Source organism: Serinus canaria, chromosome 3, assembly GCF_022539315.1.
Source record: "Serinus canaria isolate serCan28SL12 chromosome 3, serCan2020, whole genome shotgun sequence".
Lineage (NCBI taxonomy): Eukaryota > Metazoa > Chordata > Aves > Passeriformes > Fringillidae > Serinus > Serinus canaria.
The window spans coordinates 88,826,243-88,843,074 of NC_066316.1; the positions used below are offsets into that span (position 1 = coordinate 88,826,243).

Consider the following 16,832-nt stretch of genomic DNA (forward strand, 5'->3'; position numbering starts at 1 on the left):
AGAAAATGATGGTGCACTGTTAATTGTTTGAGGATGAAATGGTTTGCTAACAAAATCTTAAAATGGAGAGAGGGGTTTCTGCCTTCTTTGTAAAAGAATGAACTAGATGTTTACTGGGAGAGCTGCACATTAGCTGTGCTGATGACCTCCTTTCTGTGTTGATGAGGAATCCTCATTTTTGTTATTGATCATCATTATTGTTTCATGTAATAGAATTTCTGTGGTCTTTTACCTTTTTTATTTTCTTTTGAAAAAAAAAAGAGGGAGAGAGAATGAAGTATTTATAATTTTAAAAGAATTGAAAAACCACTTCCTGTAAAGTATGAAGGAATATGAAATTTCACAACTCAGATGGCCTATATCTATTGCCTTAAGTGCAATTTTTCAACTACATGCACTGTAATATTTGTTTGGGGATAATTGAATAATACAGGTGACAAGGTGGTGCCTAACACAAAAGGCTGCAGAAAGTGAAAAGAAAGCAAATTTATGGTTGAATAAGTTGTCTCAATTATAATATATATTTGTTAATGTTTGCATACTGGACTCTAGAACCATATGCATTTAAACTTTATTTTGTGTTTGTGATATTAATGGAGTACAATAAATTGAATTAAATGAAAGGGATTTCAAAGTACAAATAACTGATGTTTTAAGCTTTTAAAGTTAAAAGCAAAAAAGTTCACAGTTAAATGGTATATTTTCAAGCAAATTTATTTTTGCTCAAATCCCAAACCTGGACATCTTAATTTGGACAACAATAATTCTGGGTAGCTTATTACTAATTTAGCAAATGATCACTGTTATGCTTTAAAAAAAAAGATATTATTTTATATTATCTTCCACTTAGTTCAGCATTACACTTCTGTGCTTTATATGTGAAATTATGTTTTTTCACAGTCACATTGAAAGCTAGTTTCCTGTTTCCCTTCTAATGTCCTCCCTATTTATAACAAATCTGCAGTTGAAAGTGACCCACAGGTCTGTTGATGGTTCAGGCTGAAGAAATAAGTACCTGCTTAAAACCCCTTCAGCAGTAAAATGGTTTAGAGGTCAAGGTTTTTGCTGAAGTCAAATCAAAGCTATTAGTAAAACAAATAGTCAATACTCTAGAAAGATACATTGAGTAGGGTGTTAAGTTCCTGCTTTTTCATGATAAACATGAAGCCTTGGCAAGCAAGTTTTATTTTAATCTCACTGTAACAGTGATTATCAAAATAATTGCAAAGAACTTTTAAGAGGAAATCTAAAAAATATTTTTTTTGACAGCAATTGGTGTGTGGAGAAGAGTTTATTATTTTGCAGGTTTTAATCCTGGCTCTTGCCTTTTTAGTGCTTTTATTCTTAATTCTTCTAAATCTTAAGAATTCTTCTAAAGAATTCTTCTAATTCTTAGGAATTAGGCTCAGTTAAAGCAAGTGAGAGATTTCTTCAGATAGAGAACTACTTAATTAATGAAGTTTTATTACAGATTGTTTCATCTATTTTATAACAAGTGCTTCTATTTCTGTTCATTAAAGGGCTAAAAGACTAGAAAGCTTTTAAGTTGATGACTCAACCTTGTCCTGTAACCAAGTGTGGATTCACTTGTCCAAATACTGCACAATGAGTTGGGGAGAACCTGGGGAGAATTTCCCCCCCCAAAACCAGTTGTTTTTCACTGTGGGAGTTGCTCCTCAATAGTAGGTCTCTGGACTTGTGGAGACTGTTGTGTGGAATGTGGTAGGGCTAAGGTTTCTTTGTGCTATTTTGAAAATACTCCTACAATTTTATTTATTTTGTGTGTTCACACATTGCTTCTCCATAGGGTGACCCTGGGCAGCCTGGGAATCATGGTTATCCTGGTCTGCCTGGTCCAGATGGTAAGCCTGTGAGTACTAAAAACTTAGTCATATATTGTAAATGTAAAACTAACAGGAGAAAAAACATGGAACACTGATACCACATTTTTCAAATTTAGATCATTTGTTGCCATTCTCTGAAACTGTGAATGTCATTTAACTGTATGTAACTGTTGTATGAATATGTCAATCATATTATTTCTGTTTCAAGGTAAAATGCTGTAAATATTAGATTTGGGTACTATTGTAAAGCCGAGAACAGGCTATGAGTGCTTCTGCTGGTCTTTGCATTTCTTTGCAGCAGTTATGTTACTATTTTCAGTGTTTACTCCGTAAGAATTTGTTCACTAGAAAGCACTTTGGGTTGCCTAAAATCCTATCTGTTTTTTTGAGGGCTTGCTCCTTGGTTGATAGAATTTCTTTGTAGGCTACCTCAAGTAGTCCGTCAAAATACGTAAATATGCATGTAAAATTAAAAAAAAAAATTGATCTTTTTTAGTTCCAAACTGATTCATTTAACTGTGATGATTCCATTTGTAAGCAGAGTTAGTTTAACAGGAAGAAAAGAGATGCTAAAACCAAAAAATGTAATCATTTCTAAAAATTGAAATTTTCCCTCTTCTAAGTATGGGACTTGTTATATTGAAACCTGAGCATGCTAAGCTTGATGATACAGATGAGCAGTCCATGCATGAATTTTTCATCAGTCCTACAAGCAAATATACTCATTTTACCTGTGATATAAAATGCTTTTATACTTTTGCTCTTTAAGAGCTTTTGATAGCTATTAAATTCAGAGGTTTTTTTGAACCAGAGTTAGAGAACACGATCTGAATTGAAACAATCAATGCTTTAAAATACTCCATTTTGATTTTAGACAATCCTGAAAATACAGATTTTAAAGTATTCCAAGATGGGGAAGTCTGTTTAATCAGAACAACTTTTCTATTGATATTTGGTGGTGCTTAAGCTTATGAAGAGGAGTTCTGGTCTCCTATAAAAGACAAGTATACAACTGTCTGAACATGGAGTTGCATGGGGGAAGGTGTCCATCACTTCTGACCATGCTGATTTCTAAAATAGATTTGCAGTATTGATAAGCATAGCAAAGCTGCCTTTAATCCAGCTAAGTCTGATATTTTGAAAAGTAAAGGGATATCATGTAAGCTTTAATGAAGGCAGAATGGACTGGATATTGGTAGGGCTATGTCAGTTTCTCTTCTCTCTTTTAACAAATAGATTAAAACTTCATTTCTGAAGCATCCAGTCAGGTACAACCATATTGTTTTAGAAACAATTTGTTATGACTCTTTCATACTCAATTAAAAAGATTTCCACTTCAAGGCTATTTATCCTCCCATAAGCACTAGAATTTGTAACACCATGAATAATGAAGGAGAAATATGTTGATACTGTAGACCTACTTTAACTTTGTAGACTTACTTTTTCCTGCAAATAAGTCATAATGTGCATAGATGGGCATTCTCTGAACATAAAAAAGATTACCAGAGTATCTCAGAATGAGAATCAAAAAGCTCCAGTACAGGAGAAATTGTATCACTTTGCTGAAGAACTTACATTATTTTAAGTGCTTGCAGATAAATCCTATAGCTTTATTAACTGAAGAATGTTTCTGAAATATCAGTTGTAGTTGTTGCACTTGTTCTTTGTAAGGGCATAATTGCAAACCAATTAGATCATCTGCACCTTTGGCCAGTATATTATTTTTCTTTACAGTAGATTTTTGGGTGCATTCCAGGCAACCTTTTAGCAGGAAAACAGATTCCTCTCTCTTTTTCTTTCTAATTACTTTTGCATTTGCTAATATGACTAGCACGTTTTCTGTGCTGTCAGTGATTTTTCTTGTCTGGGGAAACTTTGCTCATCTGAATCTTTTTAGTTTTATGTCTCAGTGAGCTCTGAGAAACAAGCTTTTAATTCAGACAGCACCATAGGCTTACAGGTAGTTGTGTAGTCAGATCTGTTTAATCAAATGGCTTTTGCATGAAAAGCACTTCCTGCAAAGTCAGTCTTTTCTGTTCCCAACCACATTTTTTATGTTCTTCTCCAAAGTCTTTCCTGTTGGCCTATTTGTTATTAATTTTCTTGGAACACTATAGCTGGTCAACAAAATGTTTCTTCCTCTGAGAAGGGTTTTAGGCATGCATTTATATTACTATATGAAACTGATTTTAGAGTAAAACATCTAATAAAATTTAGTTTGTTGTTTGTGGGCCAGCTATATTGTTGTAATACTTTATATTAGTTTTAGTCCAGAAAAATTAAAAACAATTCTTAATATTTTAAATCCTACCAGAACATAATTATCTACCTGGCGTTATCCAGTAAATTTGTTTACTCTGATATTTGGGGAAGTGAACATAAACATGACTTTTTTTCCGACATTACTTAAATGTTATTTTTATTAGTTTTGGTTAGAGAATCTTTGTTTTTTCCCCTTTAATTGCCACCTCTGTTTATATTCTGATACATACAGGAAAGATCAATTAAAGGAACTAAAAAAGTCGGAAAGTGAGAAGCATAAGTAATGAAAATTCATTTTTTCAACAAAAAATGTAATTTAGAAATGGAAATTATTAAACTGTCTAGTCAAGAAAAAAACACTGATAAATAAGTGCAAGGATAAAAACTATATTTGAATCTCAAGTGGAACTCATTTTCATGAACATTATTAATCAGAAAGAAGTAGTTGGAGTGATTGCTGGCCCTGGAAGCACAGCCTAACTGTGTGGTCACAAAGCCATTTTTTATTCCAAAGGTTGCTTTGTATGTACTGGGGAAAAACTCAATTCAAGGGGAAAAATAAATTATCAGAATCTATGCAGTGATCACTTGTGGTTAATAGAGGTGATAGGTTATCAGTCTGCTGACAGAAATTTAAAAAATCCACCCATTTGTCAATTTTGAACTATGAACCTTGCAGCTGGCAAATTTGGACAATTTTTGAGTATCCCATCTAGTTTCACTCATGAAAGTTTGGAACAATTTGCCTTGTCTTTGCAGTGTGTACAAGAAAATAAAATAAGAAATGTGAAAAAATAAACAGTTTACAAAAAAAACCTGGTGAGACCAACTTTACTGGTACAAGCAGATATGGAGTTCATGAGGCATCAAAAGCCTCACATATTATGTAATTTCTGATCATTCCAATGTATGTTTTAAAAGATTATAGAACATTATTACAGCTGTATTACCTTGAGTTTAATATTTGGTGACCAACGGAAGGCCAAATCTTTTGTGATGTACTTGCTACAAGAGCAATGATGAGTTATTTCAACAATACTTTTGGAGTAAAAATGGGTAATAGTTTCATATACACATAGAATTCCCTGTGCTACTGGATGGCTTGCCTGGGATTTAAGTTCTAAGCTCTGCAGCTACTTTTCTCCAAAACTTTCATAGACAGAGTTGATAATTCAGCTGTGAAATGCTGCTCTCAATTCCAGGAAAATTCATATTCTTTGGTAATACTGTGGCCTTTTTATTGTTAGAGTAAATCTTTCTGCTCTGTTCTGACATAGTTATGTAGTGCCTTTCCTGAAACCTACAAGTCTGGAATCAGAGCAATGCCTGATGCTGACTTGTGCTGCAGAGACAGCTGTAGAGCTCAGACAAAAGACCACATCACTACCTGCAGCAGCTGCCAAAGGCAAAGGATATAATAAGGATGATCATCTAAACAGTGAGCAGGAAGTTAGACTCCCTTGGTATATCATCTTATCTCCCAATAGCCTGAAGCTTGTGAACTTTTAGAACTGGATTTACAGCCTTTTATTTAATGATCTTGATGGATCTTTTTCCTCTGTGCTATTTGAGAACATTATGTTTAGGTAAAATATTCTGCTAGGGGCTCTGAATTATGAAGGCCTTGGCAGATGATGGAGTAGCTAATGGAGGAAAGTGTAATGAAAAGCAGAAATAATAAACATGGATACATGTCTGTGTAGTTACAGAAATTTCTGTTAAGATGTAATGTATTTTATGAAAAGAGTTTGAAGACTTGTCTTGTAATGCTTTAGATAGTTGTGCTTTAAAGATTTTCTGCAAGAAACTGCAACAAGAGATCTGCAGACCTTTCAGGGTGTTTCCTAAATGCCAAGTTAAAGTTTCCTTTTGCAGTTGAATTCCATTATACTTAGTTACATCACCCTAAATAGTTCTTTTTACTTAGTGTTTACAGTCCTTGAATATCTTTAGGCCATTATTATTGATCCCTCCTTCCTTCCTGGACAAATTGAGCTTGCTTACTTCTCCCTTTGTCTTTCCCAAGCAATCCTGTGTTCATGCCTTCATTGTTGATGTTGTCCATTGACTCCAAAAGCTTTTCAATATGGGAGTGTGCAGAGCAGTTCTCATTGCCTTATCTATACATCCTCTATTTTTATTTTTATTTTTATTTTTATTTTTATTTTTATTTTTATTTTTATTTTTATTTTTATTTTTATTTTTATTTTTATTTTTATTTTTATTTTATTTTTATTTTATTTTATTTTTATTTTTATTTTTATTTTATCTTATCCTTATCCTTATCCTTATCCTTATCCTTATCCTTATCCTTATCCTTATCCTTATCCTTATCCTTATCCATATCCTTATCAGACAATATATGCCTAGGAAGGCTGTCTAAACTTTTGTCCTTTAGGTGTGCAAATGCACTGAGATACACTGAGGTTTCCTCTGCTGTTGCACCCAGAGTTCTTTGCAATTAATTCTCGCCATATGTCCTTCTTCAATTTTTTCCCTTACAGGCAAACTAAGTTTCTTTTTCCAGTAAGGTTGATTGCTAATTTTTTGTGGCTATTATATACGTTTTTTGACCTAAGAAGTGTCTTCATTGTTTTTCCTTAAAATTATTTGCAAATTATTGCCATTTTATTTAAATTCCAAAATTTCATTTTATGTGTGATTTTTTTCAAATACCCAGAAATCTGGGACAAAACTAATCTTGATGTACTGCTGTTTATCACTTTCCTTTTAAGGATTTTCAGACACTAGAAAATTATTAGTACTGTTCTCACAACAGTAAACTGAGATGTAAATTTTGTGTAATCCTGATTTCAGATGAACTGATGCAAAATAATTAATGAGAATAGAAAGTGCTGTGGAGTAATGCTGACTGACAAGATTGATGAAAAATTATAGGTGGCATTCATTTTAAGGCATATACATTCAGGATTTAAATGGGTACAGAGACACAGGGTGTCTAAATTCTCTTAGTAGTCAACTATTTAACTAAAATACCACAAAAAGTATGGGATTTTGATGCTGTAAGGTATTTTGTCTTGCCCACACTACAAGACAATTATTGCCTCCCATATATTTTGTGCCACTGTCTTCTAACATTGGGTGGGGTCTCAGGTGTCTCAAAAGGCAGGAGCTGCCTATATTCAAGCAACTGCCTCCTAAACTGAATATCAAATTCAGAGTTAACTGGAACACTTCTCATGCTATTTCTGTGTCTTTTGAAAAGTTCATGAGAGAAGACCAAGCTCAGATAAAAATTTTTGGTTTTGGTGGCAAATTTAGGGTGTTCGCCCTATTTGAAAGAGAACCTTCAGTCCTGAACTCATAAACTGAGAAGTGAAATTTAACTTCTGTCCATTTTACATAAAATGGCAGCTATGGCACTGCTATTCTTGCAGTTATGTATGTATGTCACACAAGCACTCCTACTGAGGGCTTTGTGATTAGGGAAAGAGGATTTGAGCTGACTTTAATGCAAAAAAATTTGTAGACATTAGCATGTAGATTGATGATCCATACTGCAAAAGGAGTAGTGATACAAATATGTACCTATTTTTTATTAAATCTGTAGATTTTTTTTATTTTACAGAAAGTGTTTTTTAATTTGCCCAAACAATTCCTATGCTATTTGTACCAGACAGTGATTCTAACTTCAGTGACTTTCTGTGAATTTCCTTTTGAATCTTCTCTCTTCCAGCTTTCTATTAAAAGAACACATTGACAATGTGTTTGATTTGTATTGAAATCACATTACAATATTTAGCCCCGAGCTAAATATGCAGTTTTGTAAGCTGAAAACTCTTCTGCTGTCCTCCATTCATCTTGTGATTTTGAAATTCAGTTCAGTCAGGAAATTGTCCTCTTTTACTTCTTTCCCTGCTCAGTTAGAGGGAGAAGGGAAATTGTATTGCAGAGAACTAAATTATGAAATAAATTTTTATTTGTATAGAATTATATCCTACAGAAAGTCATAGCGATTTTTGTTTTGAGAAGAAAAGAATCCTAAACTTTTAAAGGCATTTTTGATTTGGTGAATTGTGTCAGCTACCCAGGAAGCCTATAAATACTCTGAGGATACTATACCATTTACAGTCAAAGCTGATTTTGCTAGAACTGCCTTGAGCACTAAAAGTAAAATGCTTGATAAAGGATCCATGTATGACAGAGACCTAGAATTCTGTTTACTTCTATATTAAACATTACCAGCTGGCTCATCGGGCAACTGCTCAAATGTCTTTTGGGAAGAGGGCACAGCAAGGACTCTCTTGTATCTAACCCAGCAAATAATGTTAGCTCTGCTTATTATTCCTAGGAAGCTCTGACTGATTTAAAGAAGAAATCAGACAAACATGTTGCCTCCCTTGCACTGAAATAGTTCTGTTAGCTCCTATTTACCAGTGTGGAAATCAACCCAGGAAATTTTTTTGCCAAGGTTTTAAGCTTGACACCCATTTGGAAATAGGATTATTATTTCTCTCAATTCCAATCAAGATCAGATTCTGGGTATTTGAAATTGGATAGCCCATTTAATGGGATTTATCAAACTTAGTTTTGTCTGCCTGCTGAAATGGCTGAACCAAATAGCCTCAGAATAATATTGAACAATTTCTTTTCTTGCTTTATAGGTTTTCTTGAAAAAATCCTCTTGGTAGCTCATTTTCTCCGCTGCAAGGACATGTTGTTAAATAAGCTGTGCAAATTTCTTATTCTTCAGTAACTTGCCTCTCTTAAAGGATTTTTTAAAGCCCTTGTTAATTTTGCATGAAAACTGGCTATCTTTGCTGTGCTAATTGAATAAAATACACCAAAATATAGACATATATTTTGGTTTCTGTAAAGGTTCTCTTGTTCTGCCAATGTTGATTTCTAGCAAAGCATTCTTGAAATTCTCCTTTTAACTCATGAATTATTTAGTATTTCTTTTTGTAGTCTCAGTCATTCAAACTATTTTTTTATTTGTATAGACTGTTATATACCTTCAAGTTCATAGCTAAGTGCTTAGTATCAAGAATGGAATTTTTTATTATGTAGAGATATTATAAAACTAGCTGCATAATGTACCAGAGCATACTTTGTTAAAGCTGATTTCTGTAACTGGATAAAAGCCTTTAAAAGTCTTGGCAAGTTTCAGCTATTTTTCTTAAGAGAGAGAGAGAAAAAAAAATGCATCTACATATGTGGATTAATTTCTTTTTTTTTTTTTCCCAGTGGAAAATAAAACAATATGTTTGTTATGCTTTTGTGTAACAATTCTAAAATGACTGGTTTTAGCTTAAGTCTGGAGGCTGAGATCTTCAGCTGCAGATATGAAAGCTTTTGAAAGCTGAAATCTAAATCCCAAATGTATGATTGTCATAGCAGTTGCTAAAATCTGTGACCTAAAATTATAGGGTTGTGACAAAAGTTCTTTAGTAAGCAGGAGAATTGTTTTTTCTTTTTAAATAGGTGTTTGGAAATCTGTGTATGCTGCTTTTGAACAGTCACAAGTCTTGGTTCTTTTCCTTAGGGATACCAGGGATCAGCAGGAACTCCAGGTATCCCAGGAACTCCAGGGATTCAAGTAAGTTTCTATTTCATTCCTAGAATTTGAATATCTGAGACAAATCCTGCTAAGTCTCTCTCAATATCTCATTTGTCATTGAGAGCTGAGGTGTGGGGAATGAAGAGGACTCAAGGGGTGTCATGAATCAGGGGCCATCCTTGGGTGAATTGCTTTGAAACTCACATGGCTTTGGGGTTTGCAGGTAGGCTGACAGTTAGACTGCAAATCAAAGCAGGGCTAGATAAAGCCTCTAGAAGATGGACTCTGCAGCTTAGACATTTTTCTGTCCAAAGGAAATTTTCACATCAAGCCCTGATTGACGGAGGAGAATTCTTTTTCTTTGTTGTACTAATTTAGTAGTCCTTACTGAGACAGTTGTTGGAAACCTGTGCTGTGTTTTACTTGTGGCCTGATCCAGTCTGAATGATAGTCAAGGATTTACTCATTTGTGGAATTAAATATCTGAGAGCCTTCTGGGGCCAAGAGCAAGCCTGCAAAATGCCATATGTGGAGTCTGTCTGATGGGCTATTGAAGGGCACATCTCTGGGCTCACTTGGTGACAGGTTGAGATTTTGAACAGGCTGATAGGGCTGTGTGACATTCTTTTTTTTTTTTTTTCTGGGGTGGTCCTTGGTCAGAAGAAAAAATTGTTTGAGTGTTCCTCACTCATGGATTATGACAGTGTGCCATGTTCATCCACACTGGGTACATGTTGTGGTTAGTTCTGCTTTTGTGTCCAGTCACCGAAATGTTGGAATCAAGCAGCTGACACATTGGTCTCTAGCCCATGTTGTGTCACACTTCTTTGTCTAATTCTGTATCAGATTGTATTGGTATTATCAGTATTTGAGCTGGTGTTCATTTCTTTCTCAATCTAGGGACCTCGTGGCTTGCCAGGTATCAAGGGAGAACCAGGAAAAGATGGGGCAAAGGTAAAAGAACCCAAACCAGAATTATAGATAAAAAGATTTTACTCTTACCGTTTATAACTTTTGGTTGTGCAGGTAATAGTATCAGTATTTTCACATGAGTGTTCTGTGAGAATTGTTTGCTAAAAGGGTAATAAGGAAGGATTAAGAATCCTAAATTTAAATTCTGAATCTGGCATTCTTTATTTTAAAAAGTTTATATAGGCTTTAGCACTGCTAGTGACAACTTTATTTCACTGAATAACATATACTTAGAAAGTGTATCTAAGTATGGGTACCTGGAAGCACAATACAGACATCTGTCAGAGTGGTTTCTTTTTAACTCTTTTCACCCTTTTTCTCTTTAAGTGAGTATCCAGATGATTTAGGCAGGAAATGCTGGATGACACTTTTTATCAGAAAACTCTGGCTAATTGAACCCAAAAATTTTTGTGGAAAATTCTAGCTGAGGTGTATTTACTAGCTTGGAGACATAGACAGATGTGGAAGCTTATATGTAACTGTCTCCTGGTAATCAGGATAAACTTGACTAGGGATCTTATGTATACACAGTGAATAAACTGCCCATTGGCTGTGGCCTTCTCTCACATTTCTGCCCTTTATTTAGAAAAGTTCTAAGCTGATTGTAATAACAATTATTTTTGTTTTGATTCATGAAAACTTCAAAGCCCTTTCTGTAAAACAAGCACTTATCTTCCCAACAGATCTTAGAATTTCTTTCTCATTGCCGTTCAGCAGAATTCTCAAATTCGTGGTTAGAGCTGAAAATTGTTTATGTGTTCTGTGCTTAATTCATCTCAATCGAATTGATTTTAGAAATTAATCTGATCAATCAGTCAGTATTGGGCTATGTGTAGAAATTAAGATGCTGCTGATGAAAAACTCCAGTTGCCTTGCAGTGTAGGGTTGTGACAGATAGAATATTTCCTATTGCTCAGTCTAGCCTTGTGTAAAATAAGCCAAGAAACATGGCTTCCACCACTATTTTAGAGAACATTTCCATTGTAAAATAGGTCTTGCCATTAGATTTTTTTTCTGGAAATTCTACCCAGATTTTCATCTCTTTATTTCATCCCATTATTTTTAAAGTTTCTGTTGTAGCTAATTTAAAATTGTTTTCATTTCCAAATGTTTTATTTTATCCAGTAATTAAACTACCACTTCTGAGTAGAAGTCAAGACTTCACACTTTTTCATTAAGAAGCAATGGATATATGAAGTGTTAATTTTATAACCTTTGCTGATTTTTAAATTCCATTCCATTGTCTGCTTTTAATATTTATTTGTTGAGAGATATTGTGATAGCATTAACCCACAAGCTGTCATTCCTGTGGTCATGTTCCTGCCTACTGAAAATACATGACAGACCTTTCCAAATCTGCTTAGGCATGAATGGCTTTGATAAACAGCACTGAGACATGTTGTCCTGGTTTAACCCTTGTCTTAGAATTTGAAAAATTATGTGAAATAACTTTCTAAGCATAGTTTACTATTCCTTTTATCTGATTGAAATATATTAAACAAATTGAATCATATTGTTGAATATAAAAGTAGGCATTAAGAGAAAGAAAGCATTCTGATTGCCCAAAATGATTTTGTGATTAGCTGTTTTTTCTTGTGAAGTAGTCTACTGAACCAAGCAACTAGGATTGGTTTTATTGTTTCAAATCAAGTAGTGACAAGTTGTAATTTAGGATTTCATTGATATTGCTCAAGGGAACTTGAAGACAAATTGTCTGGCATCAACAGCTAAAGTTTGGAATTCCTGATACCTGACACCTCTGAGAATAAAAAGAACTGGTATTTTGCCTTGTCTTTCAATTGCTTACTGCTTTTACCTAAGTGGATTATTTCTCCCTCTGAAATGAGAGCTCATTTGTCAAATTCCAAAGTTGTTTTATAAGTGTATTTTGGTTTAATTTAGTTTCTTTTGTAGAGCTGGTACTTAATATCTTATTTTTTAATACTCCACTTATCCAGAGTAAGCTGGTAGGAAATTTCACAAGGTCATAAATTGACTGCTTTTGAACCTCCATAAGACTTACGAAAAGATTACTGTAAATTTAGTCGAAAATTTAGTGATTAAGATTTTTCTTTTATGTAATGGATTTTGTGTAAAGATAAAAAAACCCTTATTGGTCATCATACCAATGTCATGAAGTTGATACTGTGATAGATTACATCTTTCCACTATTTGCTGATCACTTAAATGCAAGAATATGAATGTTATTGTAATATATTACCACTATTTTGATACAGGATTTAAAATATGTTTGCTGTTTCAGGGTGACAGTGGACTACCTGGTTTTCCTGGATTACATGGGATGCCAGCACCAAAGGTTGAAATGAAATATTTCTTGTTACAATATTCCTGTCTTTCATCTTGCCCTGTAGTTTAATATAAGGGGTAAACATGTCTATATAAAATATTATTTCAGAGAATTTGATGAATTGCTCTAGATGAATAGATATGAAGGTGATATTTAGGGAAGATATATGCCATGGGACTTCATTACATACATACCAAACAATAGATACCTCCTGTTATTTAATTTCTGTTTTGCTCTATGGGATTTTATATTAATTGGATTTTACTACTACTTAGAGGATTCTTCATCACAAATAGTGTTTTTAAAATAAAAACAATTATATGATTTTTTTTGTCATTCTACTTGAGTGACAGCATTTTGAAGAAAAGTTCTGATCTGTCACAGTGGTTTTAGTTCATGTGTGTGTTCCCCAAAACAATTTTTCCCATACGTTTTGCTCATCTGTGTTAGTACCCAACAGAATTTACCTCTTAGTTTTTCCAAATTTGTATTTTTGACTCTTCAAATAAGGTAATCAAAAAAGTCCAGCCCTTTCCAAGGAGCTGAATTTTCATTTAGGTTCCTGCCTATACTGAAGCAATGAGAATCACTAAGTGCTTTCTATAGAAAGTAGAAGCCTTAAGCCTGTGAGCTGTGGATTTTCTCACCATCAGTGTTGGGCATTCTGGCTTTCTCCTCTAGGAAAGCTGGGCAAATTTAGGATTTGCATTTAGGGCTTGTGCTTACATGGAGCTCTTTGCCTTCTTTGTGTCTGCTATACATGTTAACTTTATATATATATAAATATATCTTTATGTAACTACTTTTATTTTAAAAATTAACTTGCTGACATACATTTTGTCTAGGGAGAAAGAGGTCCTAAAGGAGATCAAGGAGTGCCAGGAATATATGGAAAAAAGGCAAGTGACTTTATAAACATAAATTAAAGCAAAATGCTATTGATATCTGTGATGGGGTAACCTAGACTGGATGCCTGATGCAAACCCCCAGGTAACTCTTTCAATCTCCCTTCTCGACAGTACAAGGGAGAATATAAGATGGAAAAGCTTGATGGTCCAGATAAGAGAGATCACCTGCCAGTTACTGTCACAGGCAAACCAGTAGCTACTTGGAGAAAATTAATTTTATTTATTAGCAACTAAAATAAGTCTGGATAGTGAGGAAAAAAAACAAGAAAAAAACAACTAAACCCCCTTCTCCTTCACCCTGCCTTTTCCCAGGCTCAACTTCTCTCCTTCATGGGATAGGAAATGGGGAGCAAGGTAGGGTGGTCTTTAACAGCTTCTCCCTGCTCTTCCCTTCACCCTCCGCCACTGCTCCAGTGCAGATCCTTCCCATGGGCCGTGGGCTTTCAGGGCAAACCTGGCCTTGCACGGATTCTCCATGGGCTGCACCTTGGCTACCACAGTTCCACCATGGCCCCTCCAAAGGCTCCAGGGAATCTCTGCTCCAGCACCCTCTTCTTGCTGTCTGCAGAGCTGCCACCTTTCTTCTCCTTCCTTATTTTGTTAGTGTCATGTTTCTGTCCCTTGTCAAACTCATTCCCCACTCCTGCTGTGGCTCAGCCGCACCATGCAGGGGGGCGGCTGGAACCAGCTGTGTCTGGCTGGAACCAGCTGGAATCAGCTGGAACCAGCTGTGTCTGGCTGGGGCAGCACCAGCCTCTCCTCATGGAGCCCCCATACTCCTACTGGGAACCTGGGCATGGGAACCCCAGACAACATAATTAATATTTTTATGACATGCATATTCACAGGAAGTGTAATTCTTTATTTACAGCTCAGAAAAATGTTCTGTGCTTTTACTGGATGTATTTACATTTAGTAACATGAAATTTAGTAATGTCAAATTTACTGGATGTATTTATATATAGTAATATCAAACTCATGCTCTGCTTATTTGGATATTCTGAGAACCTTTTCATTCTGCTAGTGGATTGGTGTAATTCATTTCCACATGGCACAAAATGCATGCATTTTTTATAACTATGTCTATGGTCTAACACACCATATACAAGGCAAATGTAATAATTGTATTGCAAAGTCTATGTTTTTTAATACAGGTGTACATGTAACCAAACAAGAGAGAGGGAGAAGAGTTAGGGGAGGGAGGAGAAGAGTGTGTGAAAGGAGTGATGCTGATAGCAGATGGAAAGAGAGATATCTTATTCTGTAATTTATATAAAGCAGAGAGTATAGTTGGTCATCCAGTGTTAACAGCTATATTTTCACCTGGCCTTATATTTTCTTCATGTGTTTAGTCCAGAGTTTTAAAAAATTTGAAAGAGCATCTGTGTTAGCATCTCTATAGTTTGAAGCATATTTTTGTTTATGTAATGGGGTTGTAGTTATTAACATCTGCCTGAGTTGAGAAAGAAACAGATCTTCTGTACTTTTTCAAAATAAGAAATAACATACATGAATTATTGGTGAAATGTATTGAATTTACAGCACAAACATTGAGCACTACTTACTTTCTACTTGTTTTTCTCAGGGTTCAAAAGGAGAAAAGGGTGATACAGGGTTTCCAGGACTGCCTGGGCGATCTGTAAGTTTTCTGAAGACAATTTGTCATTAGCTTTTGCTTGTTAATTTGCCTGCTTGTTAATTTATTGCTGTTAAATGTTGTCACAGGGCGACCCTGGCAGAAATGGGAAAGATGGATTACCGGGCAGTCCTGGATTCAAGGTGTGTAGAAATGGATATTAATATCTTGATAAAAGTCTTCAATAGCATTGCTCCTGGTGCAAACATATCAAATTGATTCTGTGGAGTATTACTGGAAATCAAAATAATGTTGTTACTGGGAGATGTGGAAGTTTACTGCAGCGATGAGCAGACTGCACTGTTTTCAGCTGTTCTGTGAGCAAAGGAAAAGCTTTTATTAAGAGTGTATTAGTGATCACTAGAGATTGTTTATGCTTTATCTCTGATATCCTTTTGTGTTTCTCAAACCCTATGATTCTGTTAAAGAGATTCATATACAAGCATACACTGGAGAACATAATTGCTTTTGAAAGGAGCTGCAGGAAAATTAGAGGAAAGTACCTTCAGTACCGGATTAATATTTTTGTATGTTTTCTTACTTTCTTCACTATGCAGTGCTGTTCATATTTAATGTAGAACAGTTTTTCAAGTCAACTAAGCATGTGTCTACTGTAAAAAAGGCAACAGGACCTGGTATTTCTATAATGTATTGCAGTTTGTGAGATGGATGTTTTGCTTGACAAGTTGTTGCTTGCACTGTTCTAATTTGTGAAAGCATAGACTTCAGTAGTACCAGTTATAAGTTCACAGGGAAAGGATTTTAATAATATGTGATGTAAATGCTCAATTGAATTGATCTAAAGAAGTTTTTCAACAGCAGCTTTGTTCCTGGGAGGTTTTTTTTAATAATAATGAAATTATCCAGGGCTGCTCAATTAATGTTACTTCAGCATCCAAAATGCATAATTTGGAGTGCATTTTGAATTTTAAATTCATATTGCTGCATTTGGAGATCTGGATCTTCTGTTTTGTGACCATGCTTGTCAAGTGCAGTTGGGGATGCACCTGGCATATCTGTCACATCTGCTGCAGCAGGGACATATGACACAAGACCTGTGAGAGACCTAAAACCTTAGGGAGCAGCTGTCAATGAGGTGGCTCCGGAGTGATGCCAGTGGAGTCGGGAGAGTAATTTAGCTCGGGGAAGGCAGACTTGTAGGTATCAGTTTAGTTGTGCACATAAAAAGTCCCTGGTGCATTTGAAATGAATTAGTGCCCAAAACATCCTCAGGGAGCTGAAAAATATGACAAAAGTCCTATGGAAAGCCAGTGCCTTTCAGGAGTGGGAGCAGACAAGATGCCATGGGGTATCTCAAGTATGACCAAATGTCTGTGTTTGAGCAGTGGAATTCAACTCCTGGTGTCTCCTCAGCTGAATC

At 35.1% G+C, this 16,832-nt stretch overlaps 1 protein-coding gene across 2 annotated transcripts in view; it reads left to right on the forward strand.

Annotated features, from left to right (window-relative positions):
- Nucleotides 1-16,832, forward strand: part of COL21A1 (collagen type XXI alpha 1 chain) — an 89,166-nt gene that overhangs the window by 36,371 nt on the left and 35,963 nt on the right. The window contains exons 10-16 of one of the 2 annotated variants that reach the window (XM_030236346.2): nt 1,808-1,870; nt 9,613-9,666; nt 10,528-10,581; nt 12,863-12,916; nt 13,753-13,806; nt 15,401-15,454; nt 15,541-15,594. In XM_030236346.2, the coding sequence (XP_030092206.2) occupies nt 1,808-1,870; nt 9,613-9,666; nt 10,528-10,581; nt 12,863-12,916; nt 13,753-13,806; nt 15,401-15,454; nt 15,541-15,594 (387 nt within the window). The remainder of the gene's footprint in view (nt 1-1,807; nt 1,871-9,612; nt 9,667-10,527; nt 10,582-12,862; nt 12,917-13,752; nt 13,807-15,400; nt 15,455-15,540; nt 15,595-16,832) is intronic. The other variant, XM_050972497.1, reaches the window with a different exon arrangement.